At 44.7% G+C, this 13,506-nt stretch overlaps 1 protein-coding gene across 3 annotated transcripts in view; it reads right to left on the bottom strand.

Annotated features, from left to right (window-relative positions):
* cyld3 (cylindromatosis (turban tumor syndrome) 3) overlaps nucleotides 1-13,506 on the bottom strand; it is a 32,524-nt gene that overhangs the window by 7,581 nt on the left and 11,437 nt on the right. For all 3 annotated transcript variants that reach the window (XM_083651974.1, XM_083651975.1, XM_083651973.1), the window contains 7 exons: nucleotides 12,218-12,690; nucleotides 10,119-10,284; nucleotides 9,823-9,964; nucleotides 7,906-8,028; nucleotides 5,293-5,384; nucleotides 3,873-3,936; nucleotides 1,692-1,890 (listed from right to left, as the gene is read on the bottom strand). In XM_083651974.1, coding sequence (XP_083508100.1) covers nucleotides 1,692-1,890; nucleotides 3,873-3,936; nucleotides 5,293-5,384; nucleotides 7,906-8,028; nucleotides 9,823-9,964; nucleotides 10,119-10,284; nucleotides 12,218-12,690 — 1,259 coding nt within the window. The remainder of the gene's footprint in view (nucleotides 1-1,691; nucleotides 1,891-3,872; nucleotides 3,937-5,292; nucleotides 5,385-7,905; nucleotides 8,029-9,822; nucleotides 9,965-10,118; nucleotides 10,285-12,217; nucleotides 12,691-13,506) is intronic.

Genomic DNA, 13,506 nt, shown 5'->3' with positions numbered 1-13,506 from the left:
GGTGTGCAATTTTCAGTAACAGTGCTCTTAATTTTGGAGAAAGACAAAATGCTCCATGTAAGATGGTCACACACTGGACTGTACACACATCATCCAGACACAAGACTGTTAGCATCCACACCATCCACACCCAACATGGGTCCATGTGAAAGGAGGGGAATGCCCACTGGAATCGACTGGAATGAGGCACGCGACCTGTTTGGAAGAGTGTGCTGACGTCAAATGACGTTCTGCTGATGGGTAATGTGGCTAATATGTTAGCGGCTAACTGTTACTTGTCGTTACTTTACATGGCAGTAAAACGCCACCGAATGACCAAATTGATTTAACTTTTAACCATTCAGATTTCCACTTTCCATACGGACCGCCAGCATTGGTTAGTTTATAACGTGACTATATTTATAATGTTTATAACGTGCTCCAGCTTCCGGTTTATACAAGACTGTTAGTAGCATCCACACCATCCACACCCAACATGGGTCCATGTGAAAGGAGGGGAATGCCCACTGGAATCGAGTGGAATGAGCACGCGACCTGTTTGGAAGAGTGTGCTGACGTCAAATGACGCTCTGCTGATGGGTAATGTGGCTAATATGTTAGCGGCTAACTGTTACTTGTCGTTACTTGACATGGCAGTAAAACGCCACCGAATGACCAAATTGATTTAACTTTTAACCATTCAGATTTCCACTTTCCATACGGACCGCCAGCATTGGTTAGTTTCTAACGTGACTATATTTATAATGTTTATAACGTGCTCCAGCTTCCGGTTTATACTATCAGTCTACAGCCAGGGGTTTGAGCTATTGCGCAACACCGCAAACCGGTCGGAGTACGTTATAAACGTTATGGTGACGCGAGAAAAGTAGTGTGGAGCTGCAGCGTCCTCCGTGTCCGTGCAGTACTACACAAATAAAAAGCTCAGCTGATGTAGATGCAGCCAATTGTGCTCTGGAACTTTTTGCCATTTTTCACCATAAATGTTCGTAAAGTGGCACTTATTGAAACCTACTACCCTGCTTGTAGGCATCAAAAGTAATCAGAAATTAATTTAGTGATGAAATAAAACTTTAAATTGTAAAAAACTTTCCTGAGCTTATGGCGTCTTCTCTGCTGCTTTGTGCCTCTGCTTATGCCGAAATGCATGCTGGGAGTGTGGAAAGACATTTAGAACCTGAATCCGTGCTCAAATCTGGGCGACAGAGTCGAATGTAGGGGCCCTGCTGTGCATGCACACCGGCCCCAAAAATCTTGAATCTTCACAAATGAGCAGCAGTTTTTTTTAAGTGATTTTCAGAAAATGCTTCAAAAGTCATAAAAGTGCTGCTCATTTGTGAAGATGATCTTGCTGAAAACAAACTTTGCTGTTTCATAAACCTTTGTTAACCACAGACCTTATTTCATCCATTTAACCAAAATCCCCATAAAAAAATCCCATTGACTTTTACACATTAGAACCAGGAAGTGCAATTACTTTTTTGTATGGACATGATCAAGAACTCAAAAAGGCAGCAGCGCAGTAATCTCCCATTAGAACTGAATGGGAGCCATGTGTTTGACCTCTGACCTAACCTGAAATCTTGAACCAACCACCACAAATCCACCCACCCACCCACACCCAACCACCCACCCACCCACACACACACACACACACACCTTCCCTGCTTTCATCTGTTGATGGTTTCTGTTACCTCCACAAACTTGAGGCCGGCGTGGAGGAAAGAGGACTCCAGCAGGGCCTGGACGCTGGCCACCCGCATGCGCTCGGCCGATGGCGAGGAGAGGAAGACTGGCGAGAGGGATGGTGAGAGGGGCGAGGGAGAGGAGGGGGGGAGCGAGGGGGGGAAGAGCTGGTAGAGGTGACACTCCTGAGGCTGCTGGGTCATCGATCTGAAAGAGAGGAGAGGGGGAGAGGGCTAAATGTTAGGGAGGAGAGGCGGAGGAGAGAGAGTGTGTGTGTGTGTGTGAATGAGGAGAGGGGGAGAGAAGGGAGAGGGCTAAATGTTAGGGAGGAGAGGCGGAGGAGAGAGAGTGTGAGTGTGTGTGTGTGTGTGTGTGTGTGTGTGTGTGTGAGAATGATAAATGAAGACTTGTGTCAGAAGCTGAGGAAGAGCAGAGGAGTATGTATACCGGTACTATACAGTAGATGTAGAGTATGTATACTATAGATGTAGAGTACTGTATGTAGATGTAGAGTACAGTAACTGTATGTAGATGTGGGGTAAACATGTTAGCGTACAGGGCTGTCACTTTTTATTCTAAATTCTAAATTTAACTTCAAATGTGGGGGAGGAAGGCATGTTCGAATGTATAATTGACCTGTTCGATTTTTCTTTCTTTATTATTATTATTTTTTTAATTAACCAAAATTAACCAACTGCTGCTTGCTGGTAATGTTAATCCCATGTCAGAAAAAGTCTCCAGATTTGTTGCGTTAGTCTCTTCTGAGAAAGATTGTCTCCAGGGTCTGAAAAGTTGTCTCGAGTTGGATGCAGCCAAGTTTGTGAGGCAGTGTTGTGACTGTGAGCGTTCAAGCTAACACAGCAGTGGAGAGGAGCTGACTGACTGGACCATGACAGCTGAGGATTTTTTTTTATATTCTTTTAATATTTTATATTATATTATATATATTTATACGATGTAACCGGCAGGCGCGGACTGCATAATCGGGCACGTCGGGCCGATGCCCGGTGGCCTGGCCTGCAAAAAAAAAAGGGCAATTTTTTTTTAATTACCGTAACCAAAAAACTTTGAATATATTCGAACATTTTGCGGGCAATTAAAGTTTGTTCGAACTTTATTTTGGGAAAAAGTGACAGCCCTAGCGTACATGCTATGTTAGTGCTACGTTACACACTTGTCCCTTTACATTTTGGATTCCCATGGAAAGATGTTTTTTTTTATAGCTGCTGAACCAGATAAAAAAAAAATCCGTAGTCTCAAAATGTTCTAGTTTTACAATTTCCTTTTTTTTGGCCATGTTGATGTTTCTATCTTTCTAGAAAAAGGCTCGCAACACAGAGTTTCTTTGAGCTCCCGTGGACAACATTTAATAATTCAAGACAAACAGTTTCGATCCGGTACGGATCTTCGTCAGTGTCATGTGAAGCACATACATTTCAGGAAGTGTTTTTTATAGGTACAGGTACATGGGTACACACCCCCGCCTACTGGCTTGGAGGTAGACCCAGGCTCACATTTAAAGGGGAAGTGCTATCTAAGAACAAAACTTCTAAATATAACAAAAAGGTACATACAATATATCAAAAAAGTACATGTATATATGTTTATATACTGTATAGATGTTTCTATCTTTACCTATCTTCTCTGTAAACATACTGTTAAATGGTAAGGGTGAGTAACTGCAAAACCAAACAACCACAAAAGGATTTTGAGCAAGCAAGTAGCCAGAAGTAGTGTGTGAGAGTTGGCTCCAAACTGGACTCAAGACGAGGGGAAACACCTTTTGACCCTGATACAACAAAGTCGACTTTTCCATTGTGCAGTAGGTGTAACCTGACTGTTAAAATGCCTGAGTTTACAGCAGAAATACACAGGTTTGTATAGAGTAAAATAAAAAAATAAAAAAAATACTACTTTTGGGCGTGATTGGGCGATCAAGTACATCTCTTTTATACAGTCTATGGTTGACCTGCGTAAATCTGACCCCAAAAATCAACGTAGTTAGTGTTACATGTCCATGTCACTGTGTGCCTGCAGCGCCATGTGGTCCACCATCTTGAACACAACTGAGCTCAGCTTCTGATGACATAAAAAAAACGTTCACCCGAATATGGCCATTAGCCATTAGCCAGGTTACTGTGTGCATGTCAACGCAGCGAGTGGCAGTGTGGCGAGTGTGGTGGGGTCACCTGATCTTGAGGAGCGGCTCGACTCGGAGGAGCTGGAAAAGCGTGTTGAGGAACTCTTCAGGATCTGACACAGAACAACAGCATGAGTCAGCATTCCTCAAATACTATGTGCAGGGTGCAGATAGCTGTACACACAAACACGTGTGTACAGCTATCTTAGTGAGGACATGCATTGGCATAATGCATTACCTAGCCCCTAACCCTAACCATCACAACTAAATGCCTAACCCTAAAGGCTCTTATGGCTAAATTCCACCACATTTAACAGCCTTGCACAGCTCGTCCCCACTCGACTCTAATCGTTTCAGCTCGATGGACGTTTTGCTTCCACCGCGGATCATCTGCCCCCACCCACCCCCGCCCCCGCATATCTGTCCTTCGCTTATAGCCGAAGTAGACATAACGTTACAATTAAATCCATCCACAGAACTTTTAAACTGTTTATGAAATACTGGTGCCTCTAAATGACCTACAGTGGACATGGGCGAATGTGACAATCGGCCAGGAAAATGGATATCACTTTGTAGTTAGTTAAACTCAGGCACGCGCTGCGCTGCGCGCGGACGGAAGAGGCGCAACAGAGTGAAGCCTGCCCTGTACCCCGCGGCCTCTCAGGCAAGACCGCGGCTTCACCAAACACCCGCTGCGGCCTAGCGGAGCGCTGCAGCTCAACTAACTACAGGAGCTTGCTGAGCAGCGGACTTTTTTCACTCTGAAAACAATTGAAACCACCGCCACGACTTTATTTCACAAAGGCGAAGGCAGCAACACAAAGACTGATGGAAATCAGAAGAGAATGTAAGCCCACTAAACTGGTATGCAGCGCATTGACAGTCAGTAGATAGAGTAAACACGATTCTGCCTGGCCAATCAGTCGTCTACAATGTTTTTACGTCACCGTATGAACCCGGGTTGACAGAATAGAACCCCGACGAGGCAGGTACGAAAAGTAGCACGACTCGACTCCAATACAACCCGGGCTGGGACAGTTTAAACCGGTGGGATGAGACAATTTATCGAGTCGAGCGGAGCGGGATCGCGCTACTACCTGCGGTGGAAATGAGCCATTACACACCAAGAGCGATGCCAATATACAGCACCGTTCGGAAAATATGATTGACAAGCAAATTAATCACACGAAAAAAAAACGCTCCCGATGTGTAAGGACCTTAAGCCTTACCCTAAACCCAATTCTAACCTAACCCTTAAAACAAAGACTTCAAACAGACCTTTGAAGGTGTGTGAGAAAGTGAGGACCGCCCCAAAATCTTCCCAACTTTCCTAAAATGTCCTCACTTCCCAGGTATAAAACTCAAACTGGTTCTCGATCATTTAATCGATGCATCGATGCAGATCTATGTATCGTCCGCCCATAGTTCTCACTAAGATAGTAGCTGTACAAAAACACGCACGTACGCACCTTTCTCCTGATGGGTGAAGCCGGTGTCACTGTTCTCAGCCTCCAGCAGCCGTCTCAAGGCCATGGTCTTGCTGGCACACACATAGCCAAAGCTGGGAAACACAGCAGAACACGCATCCTTCAGGACAATGAGCCTCCAGTGTTAAGAGATACACTCAACAGGAATGTGATCACTAACACAGAACAGAACTTCACAGAAACAAATGGCAGTGGGGACTTCTCTCATTAGGAGACAAAATGCTCAACCTGAAATCCTAAACATAAACAATATTTACATCAAAAGTCAAGCTGCACAACTGCAGGCGGGACTCCAGGTTCCCAGCTCCCGAGACGCCTGTTGCGGTGCGACGATATTAAGGAAAGTAGTATAGAAGTAGTGAACATATATATATATATATATATATATATATATATAAGTATATATATGACTGGTGGCTGGTGGTGAGCTTGGAAACAGGGGAGGAAGCTAGTGGGCTTTTTTTTTTCACGTGTGCGCGCGCGCGCGCATGTGTGTGTGTGTATTTGCCATGTTTCCCATGCTGTCAAGCCTCTTAGCTTTCCACCCAGTGAGGAGCATTGCATTAGCACCCAGTGAGAGGACTACAGGACGGAACAGCACCTGGCACCTGAGGCGGTCCCAGGGAAAATATGTCGTGTGCTCTGCTGCTGATACTCTCACCCACAAGCAGTTTTTGCCCAAAACGCCCAAATCTCATTTTAAATTAGCATTAGGATTAGACTGTTGTGATGTCATTATTCAGTTTTAACCATCAATAATTGCTCCTTTTCTCATTATTTCATTTCTCAGAGTAAATACTGTATATTTATTTCGAGATTTTTGTCAATTATTTGTGCTGTTATGGTTATAATTAGCCTAGTTACTCACTTCTACACTATCTTAGATTGTGTTACTTATGGATGGCATGGAATTATAGTGAAAATAGATTATCCCCCCTTTTTGCTGGGGACCCCACTTTGAAAACCACTGGCTTAGGCTAGAACTGTTGCGAGAAGGTTTCAGGATTTATCTCTAAGCATTAGGCTGTGATTACTATTTATATAAATCTATTTATTCACATAGATTCATGATATATTATGGTATACAGCCTACCTGTGACATCAATGTTTTGATTCATCCTATGATGTCTCACACTCAGGTGTGCTTTCACAAGACAGGTGTTGTCCATTCAATCAGCTAACCTGTCTTTATAATGGCTGTCTTGCACTGTTTGTATGATACTTGACAAAGTCTATGGCCGAAACTGTTGTCAAATAGCGTTAAATTACACTTAATTGCATCTGGAACGAGAGTGTGTCTTCCTGTGAACAGTGCTGCACTACTCATTTAGTTATCAACATTGGAGCGTTATTTACCCCCCCTTCCCGACATCCTAGGTTGACATGCTTCATCCCAATCGATTCCTTATTTCTTCTACTTTCATATGATATAAAGATCACCACTCAAGCTTTAAAATTGAGCCCGCTGTCAGCTATCGATTTACAGGCCAAATTCAGTTAAAAAATGTGTGAATTTAAAGTTCGCGGGTTTTAGTATAAGAAATTACAGGATGAAACTTCAATACGACAAAAATAGCGCTGCTCGGTTAACCATTTCCACGCCGAATTTAATAGAAGGTTCGGATAACTTGAAATCAATTGACTTACTTGAATATCCGTGCTGTCTGTAGGGGAAACGCTGCAGTCGAGACGTTGCAAATATTCCAGTTTTCTGACATTGCAAAAAGCCCGTATCGCGCAGCTCGTCTCCCCGCAACTCGAAACTCGTTTTGGTGGTAATCCAATATCAACGACTGTCTGGCTTGTGAACACTTACTGATTGATAAAAAAGTAAATAAAAATAAGAGGGAAATATGATATGCTGCTACTGTCTCAGTAAATCCTTCCTGTCAGGTCAAGCAGTGGATTTCACCTCCTTGATTCAGCGTGAGAGACCACAGACCAGGCAGTGGAACAACGTTGCCGATTTTCAGACGTATTCATCAGCATTGGACAATACAGAATGTCAATCAATGTCAAGCAATCTATCTATCAAACAACAACCAATTAGGGTTTCACCTGGTTTCACGGGCTAAGGGAGAGCTCCCCTCCTCCTCAATCTGATTCGTTGGAAAACACATCACTCTCACTGTTTTCTGTGAATTGCAAGTCTTTTTCAACCAATCTTATTTTTTCATTAGATAAATTACCAAATAAATCAAGCCCACAGGGCGGGTGTTTTTTTAATCCCCTCCCCCATGCTGGGACCAGGGCCAGAGTGACTCGTCTGCATGGAGCTATATAATGAATGAAAAAATGAGCGTCTGCACATAAGAAAAAACACATTTGATTGATATTTTATTATAAAAAAAAATATGAAAAATGAAAAATATAAAAATAAAAATAAAAAATATATTTTTTTAATATATATTTTTTTTATATAAAATCCCCAATCTAATAGAGGAGGACCATCCTCCTATGCCTCACTGGAAAAACCTCCTCTGATATATATATATATACACATTATATATATATAATATATATATATATACACACAGTATATATATATATATATATATATATATATATATATATACAGTATATATACACACAGACCTGCGCAGGGGGTTGACTATCTCACAGCGCAGCAGGTCCTGGGCCTGACTGGAGTGGTGGTCCGTCTCAGGATCAGTAGGCCAGAGCAACACCCAGTCTGCTGAACTACAGCAGGAGAACAGACTGGATAGAGAGGGGGGGAGGAGGGAGGAGGGAGGGAGGGAGGAGGGAGGGAGAGAAGGCAAAGGAGGGGAGAGAGAAAGTAGGAGACAAAGGGGGGCAATCGCAGGAACAAATATTCACTCACACTTGACATCAATATGAACGTATCCCTGAACAGTGACAGTATAATGTCATGTTTATTGTGACTACTGTATTTACCTGAACAGTGTAGCATCCAGGTAGCAGGAGTACTGTATTTACCTGAACAGTGTAGCGTCCAGGTAGCAGGGGTACTGTATTTACCTGAACAGTGTAGCGTCCAGGTAGCAGGGGTACTATATTTACCTGAACAGTGTAACATCCAGGTAGCAGGAGTACTGTATTTACCTGAACAGTGTAGCGTCCAGGTAGCAGGGGTACTATATTTACCTGAACAGTGTAACATCCAGGTAGCAGGAGTACTGTATTTACCTGAACAGTGTAGCATCCACATGCAATTAGGGTTGGGCCTCCTGGGGGGCGTATCCAAAAACCAACAGCACCATCGTGCTCAGCGACCAGAAATAGGGTTAGTAGGATGTGTTTGGTGACGAAAACACCTTAGTAAATTTTCGCTCACAATGGGGACTCAGAATGGTGATATCTGCGGAATGCTGGGGCTAGGGTTAGGCCTCCTGGGGGGCGTATCCAAAAACCAACAGCAACATCGTGCTCAGCGACCAGAAATAGGCCTAGTAGGATGTGTTTGGTGACGAAAACACCTTAGTAAATTTTCGCTCACAATGGGGACTCAGAATGGCGATATCTCCGGAATGCTGGGGCTAGGGTTAGGGTTGGGCCTCCTGGGGGGCGTATCCAAAAACCAACAGCACCATCGTGCTCAGCGACCAGAAATAGGGTTAGTAGGATGTGTTTGGTGACGAAAACACCTTAGTAAATTTTCGCTCACAATGGGGATTTAGAATTACTATGAGAAATCACCTGACAAACTTTGAAACTCAAGTTTCACCCACTTCCGGGGGGCGTATCCAAAAACCAACAGCACCATCGTGCTCAGCGGCCAGAAATACATCTAGTAGGATGTGTTTGGTGACGAAAACACCTTAGTAGATTTTCGCTCACAATGGGGACTCAGAATGGCGATATCTCCGGAATGCTGGGGCTAGGGTTAGGGTTGGGCCTCCTGGGGGGCGTATCCAAAAACCAACAGCACCATCGTGCGTAGCGACCAGAAATAGGCCTAGTAGGATGTGTTTGGTGACGAAAACACCTTAGCAAATTTTCGCTCACAATGGGGACTCAGAATCACTATGAGAAATCACCTGACAAACTTTGAAACTCAAGTTTCACCCACTTCTGGGGGGCGTATCCAAAAACCAACAGCACCATCGTGCTCAGCGGCCAGAAATACATCTAGTAGGATGTGTTTGGTGACGAAAACACCTTAGTAAATTTTCGCTCACAATGGGGACTCAGAATGGCGATATCTCCGGAATGCTGGGGCTAGGGTTAGGGTTGGGCCTCCTGGGGGGCGTATCCAAAAACCAACAGCACCATCGTGCTCAGCGACCAGAAATAGGCCTAGTAGGATGTGTTTGGTGACGAAAACACCTTAGTAAATTTTGGCTCACAATGGGGACTCAGAATGGCGATATCTCCGGAATGCTGGGGCTAGGGTTAGGGTTGGGCCTCCAACCCTAACACATAGTACCGCAGGGGTACTATATTTACCTGAACAGTGTAACATCCAGGTAGCAGGAGTACTGTATTTACCTGAACAGTGTAGCGTCCAGGTAGCAGGAGTACTGTATTTACCTGAACAGTGTAGCATCCAGGTAGCAGGAGTTGAGGTGACCCTGGATGCCTCTCTTCCAGCCCTGGTAGAGCTCTCTGGCCTCCTCCCCCTCCACCGGAGGTGTATGCTCCTCCACCCGCTCACTGCCCCAGTCTGCAAAGGCTGGGTGTGACCGGGACAGATGATGTCAAACTCTATGTACATGCGTAATGGTTGGCTAAATGATGTAAACACAACAACACACTCACTCACACACACACACACTCTCACACACACACACACACACACACACACACACACCTACACACACACACACCTATTGAGTTGCACCGCTCCACTTGATTGACAGGTGTCTCGGGGGCTGGGAACCTGGAGTCCCGCCTACAGTTGCGCAGCTTGATGAACAGCCCCTTGTTGGCCGGGCAACGGAAGTGACGTTCACCGAGGTAACTACCGTCTGTTCCAGCAGTCAGCTCCTGGTCCTGGGACACACAGAGCGTTTAATGAAAGCAAAGCCTGCAGCCACATTCAAAGCATTCACGTTTGACTGTTTGATTTGGTTTACGGTACTTTGATCAAATGTAATGATACCGAAAGAGCGATGGCAGTGATACAAGGCATATTAGCAAACATCATGGTGACACAAGACCTATAGAAGCTACTTGCTTCTTCCTTGGAACCCACATGTTTATGTTCAGGGACACAGAGAGCAAGTAGCTCAATCAGGTTCATTATGTCTTCTCATTCAAATGATAGTTTTTGTTTCTTTTAATCAGACAAAAGTGTAGTAGATGTTTTTTTTTACCTTGACAGTCAAATGACACGTCACAGCTGTTGACACGTCACAGCTGTTGACACGTCACAGCTGTTGACACGTCACAGCTGTTGACACGTAACAGCTGTTGACACGTCACAGCTGTTGACACGTCACAGCTGTTGACACGTAACAGCTGTCATTTGACGCTTCTGAGGAAGACTGCAGTTGTCAGTCGAAACTGTCAAGGTAAAAAACATCTACTACACTTTTGTCTGATTAAAAGAAACAAAAACTATCACAGAGAGCAAGTATTTTTCTTTTCAGGAGAATAGTCCACACATCTAGCATTTGTATTCATCTATAGACACTTGGAAAGCAGAAAAGAGAGACAAAATAAAAGATAGACAAATAGAATAGCAAATAAAACAGAAAACACTCTGGATAGTCAAGAGGAAAGTGCTGGACTTGAATGAAGCTGCAGAAAAGTGACTGCAGGTAAACAAGATGAAACACAACAAGATGAAGCACAAGGCACCGTTTCCATCAACATGGAAGGCTTTTGTATAGTTTGTGTTGATGTCTCCCACCAAAGGGGGTGCTATGTAGCATGGATCGGTCTCCACCCGTCCATCTGTCACACTCAGTACGTTTACATGCACAGTTAAGTCAAGCTATGGTTATAGCTTGATTAGGCTATTTACTCAGACTACTGTCCTTGTCCAAGTATACACGCACGGGTGGGAAATCGATTTATTGATGGAATCATGTTGCCTCCGCTAAGATAGGTGGCGATATGCACTCTTTCAGCTTGTTAGTATTGGGGCATTACCGGTTGACCTATTACTTACGTCACAGACCACGACAATCGTTGGAGAATGAGCTAGCAAGTTAGCAACCCAGAGGTAAACTGGCACCACGATGGACAACTTTGCGAATCAGTACATAGCGTACGTGTTGTCATAGATATTATATTACTATAGATGGGTCACCGCAGGCTCCGCCAATTCTAACAACTGGTAGCAGCAAGTCTCTTAAATGCAAATGGTCACGTAACACAAAGCGGCCCTTTTTTAGCTCAATTCAGTTGAAACTAGGACATTCCATTACAAAAAAAAACATCTAGCCACAGATTTAGCTACTACATCAACGAACTTCACATTTAGCTTTAGCTAATCGCTCCCTGGCCGCTAAAATAGTTTTACACGCTGTACGACTTCCGGGTCAAAGCTGGCACGGGAACTTTAGCGCATGCGCTGATCGCCTCGTCCAGTTCAGTCCCATGTTCAGTCCGACTGGCCTGTATACATGCAGGAGTAAATCGACTCCCAATCGCATTATCTGGGTGTGTTAGTCTGACTTTTATAACTTCAATTTCAGTCAAGCTAACATGTTTACATGCATTTCAAAAGTCCAGTTTTAGGCGGACTAACACAATAATTCGATTTTTTAAGTGTCATGTAAACGTACTCACTGTAATGTTGACTTTAGTCACACTGTAACTTTGAGCCGCTAGGGGGCGTCATTGTCAATGAATGGGACTGACCCAGGGATGGAGCTAAAACACTGGTGGTGGACAACTATTTGCTTAGTTTTTAGATGTGCCAAATGACAGTAGCTGACAAAGGCCAACACTATTAAAGCCGAAACCATTAGCTTACCAGTTCAATTCCCGCCACCAGTTCTGGAACCCCACTGATCCGTCCAATCCAGCGAATCACCCCAAAAAGAGGTGGGTCGTTGACCTCAACCATCGACCCCACCTCCAGCTCAACCTCCAATCCCGTCTCTCCGTTCTCCCCTGCATCTTCCCCGTGACCTGGCAACCTCAGCGGAGAGGGGGGGCCGTGCGCACCGTTCGTGGGCTGCGGCTGGTCTGCGGCATTCGGCGAGGGCGGTCCGTGGGGTTTGGGAGGCGGGAGGGGGGGAGGCAGCAGAGGCTTCTGGGTGGGTTTAGGCGGGGGCTGCGGAGAGGGTTTGGGCACTTGTTTGGCAGGGATGAGCTGAGGGGGCATCAGGGCCACTTTGGGAGCAGATGTGGGTGATATCGCTGCTTTAGACACGGGGGGTGGAACGGGCATCAGGATGGGTTTGGGGTTTTGGGCGGGTGGCATGTGACGGTGCGACTTGGGCTCTGAGGGAACAGAAATGGCACAAAAGAGTTAAAGGGCCACTCTGCCTATTTTCAACCCGATTTGTATCATTACAAAATCAACTTCCTGCACCAAATTGGTAGAGAGAGCAATAATGGTATTGATAGTGATAGTGATGCTATAGCACAGTGATTCCTAAACTGTGGTCCGCGAGGCTCCACCTGGTGGTACTCGAGAGCCTTGCTGACTGCCATCGGCAAATAAAGGAGAATTTCGTTTTTTTACACCACGGTCCTCATTTCCAGCTTAAAATATGATGTTTTACCACACTTCTTCAGAGGAACCACAGAAGGGGGAAGATACGCACTGTAACCCCATCCGGGGCAGATCAACGTTGACTGTTGTGTTGTTGTTAGCTTAGCTTCTAGCTATTAGCTAAATAATTATATTTGCAACCATAATGAACCGTGATCTGACAGAAAAAGTGTAATTTAGAGAGCGCGTGCAGCATGCCCCGCACTCGCCGCAGGCTCTCGTTATAGCCTGTTTGAGGAGACTACTCGGAGCTCAAAATCTTCCATGGGCATCCGAATGAAGCCAAACATATTTCGGTGAGTAAAACATCATATTTTAAGCTGGAAATGAGGACCGTGGTGTAAAAAAACGAAATTCTCCTTTAACCGGACGTGGGCGTGGTTTCGCCCGGAAGTGGGCGGATATTTGAGCCGTTTTTTGTTGTTGTTGTTCCTCCCCAAATTTACAGAATACCAAAATGCGAGACTCATTAGCCAATGAACAGCCAGGAATGGGTCTCACGCTACTTTTGCATGCTAAAATAAAGCTGATAATGTACAACT

Source organism: Poromitra crassiceps, assembly GCF_964638095.1.
Source record: "Poromitra crassiceps genome assembly, chromosome: 15".
Classification (NCBI taxonomy): domain Eukaryota; kingdom Metazoa; phylum Chordata; class Actinopteri; order Beryciformes; family Melamphaidae; genus Poromitra; species Poromitra crassiceps.
This window is presented reverse-complemented; position numbering and strand designations above follow the sequence as displayed.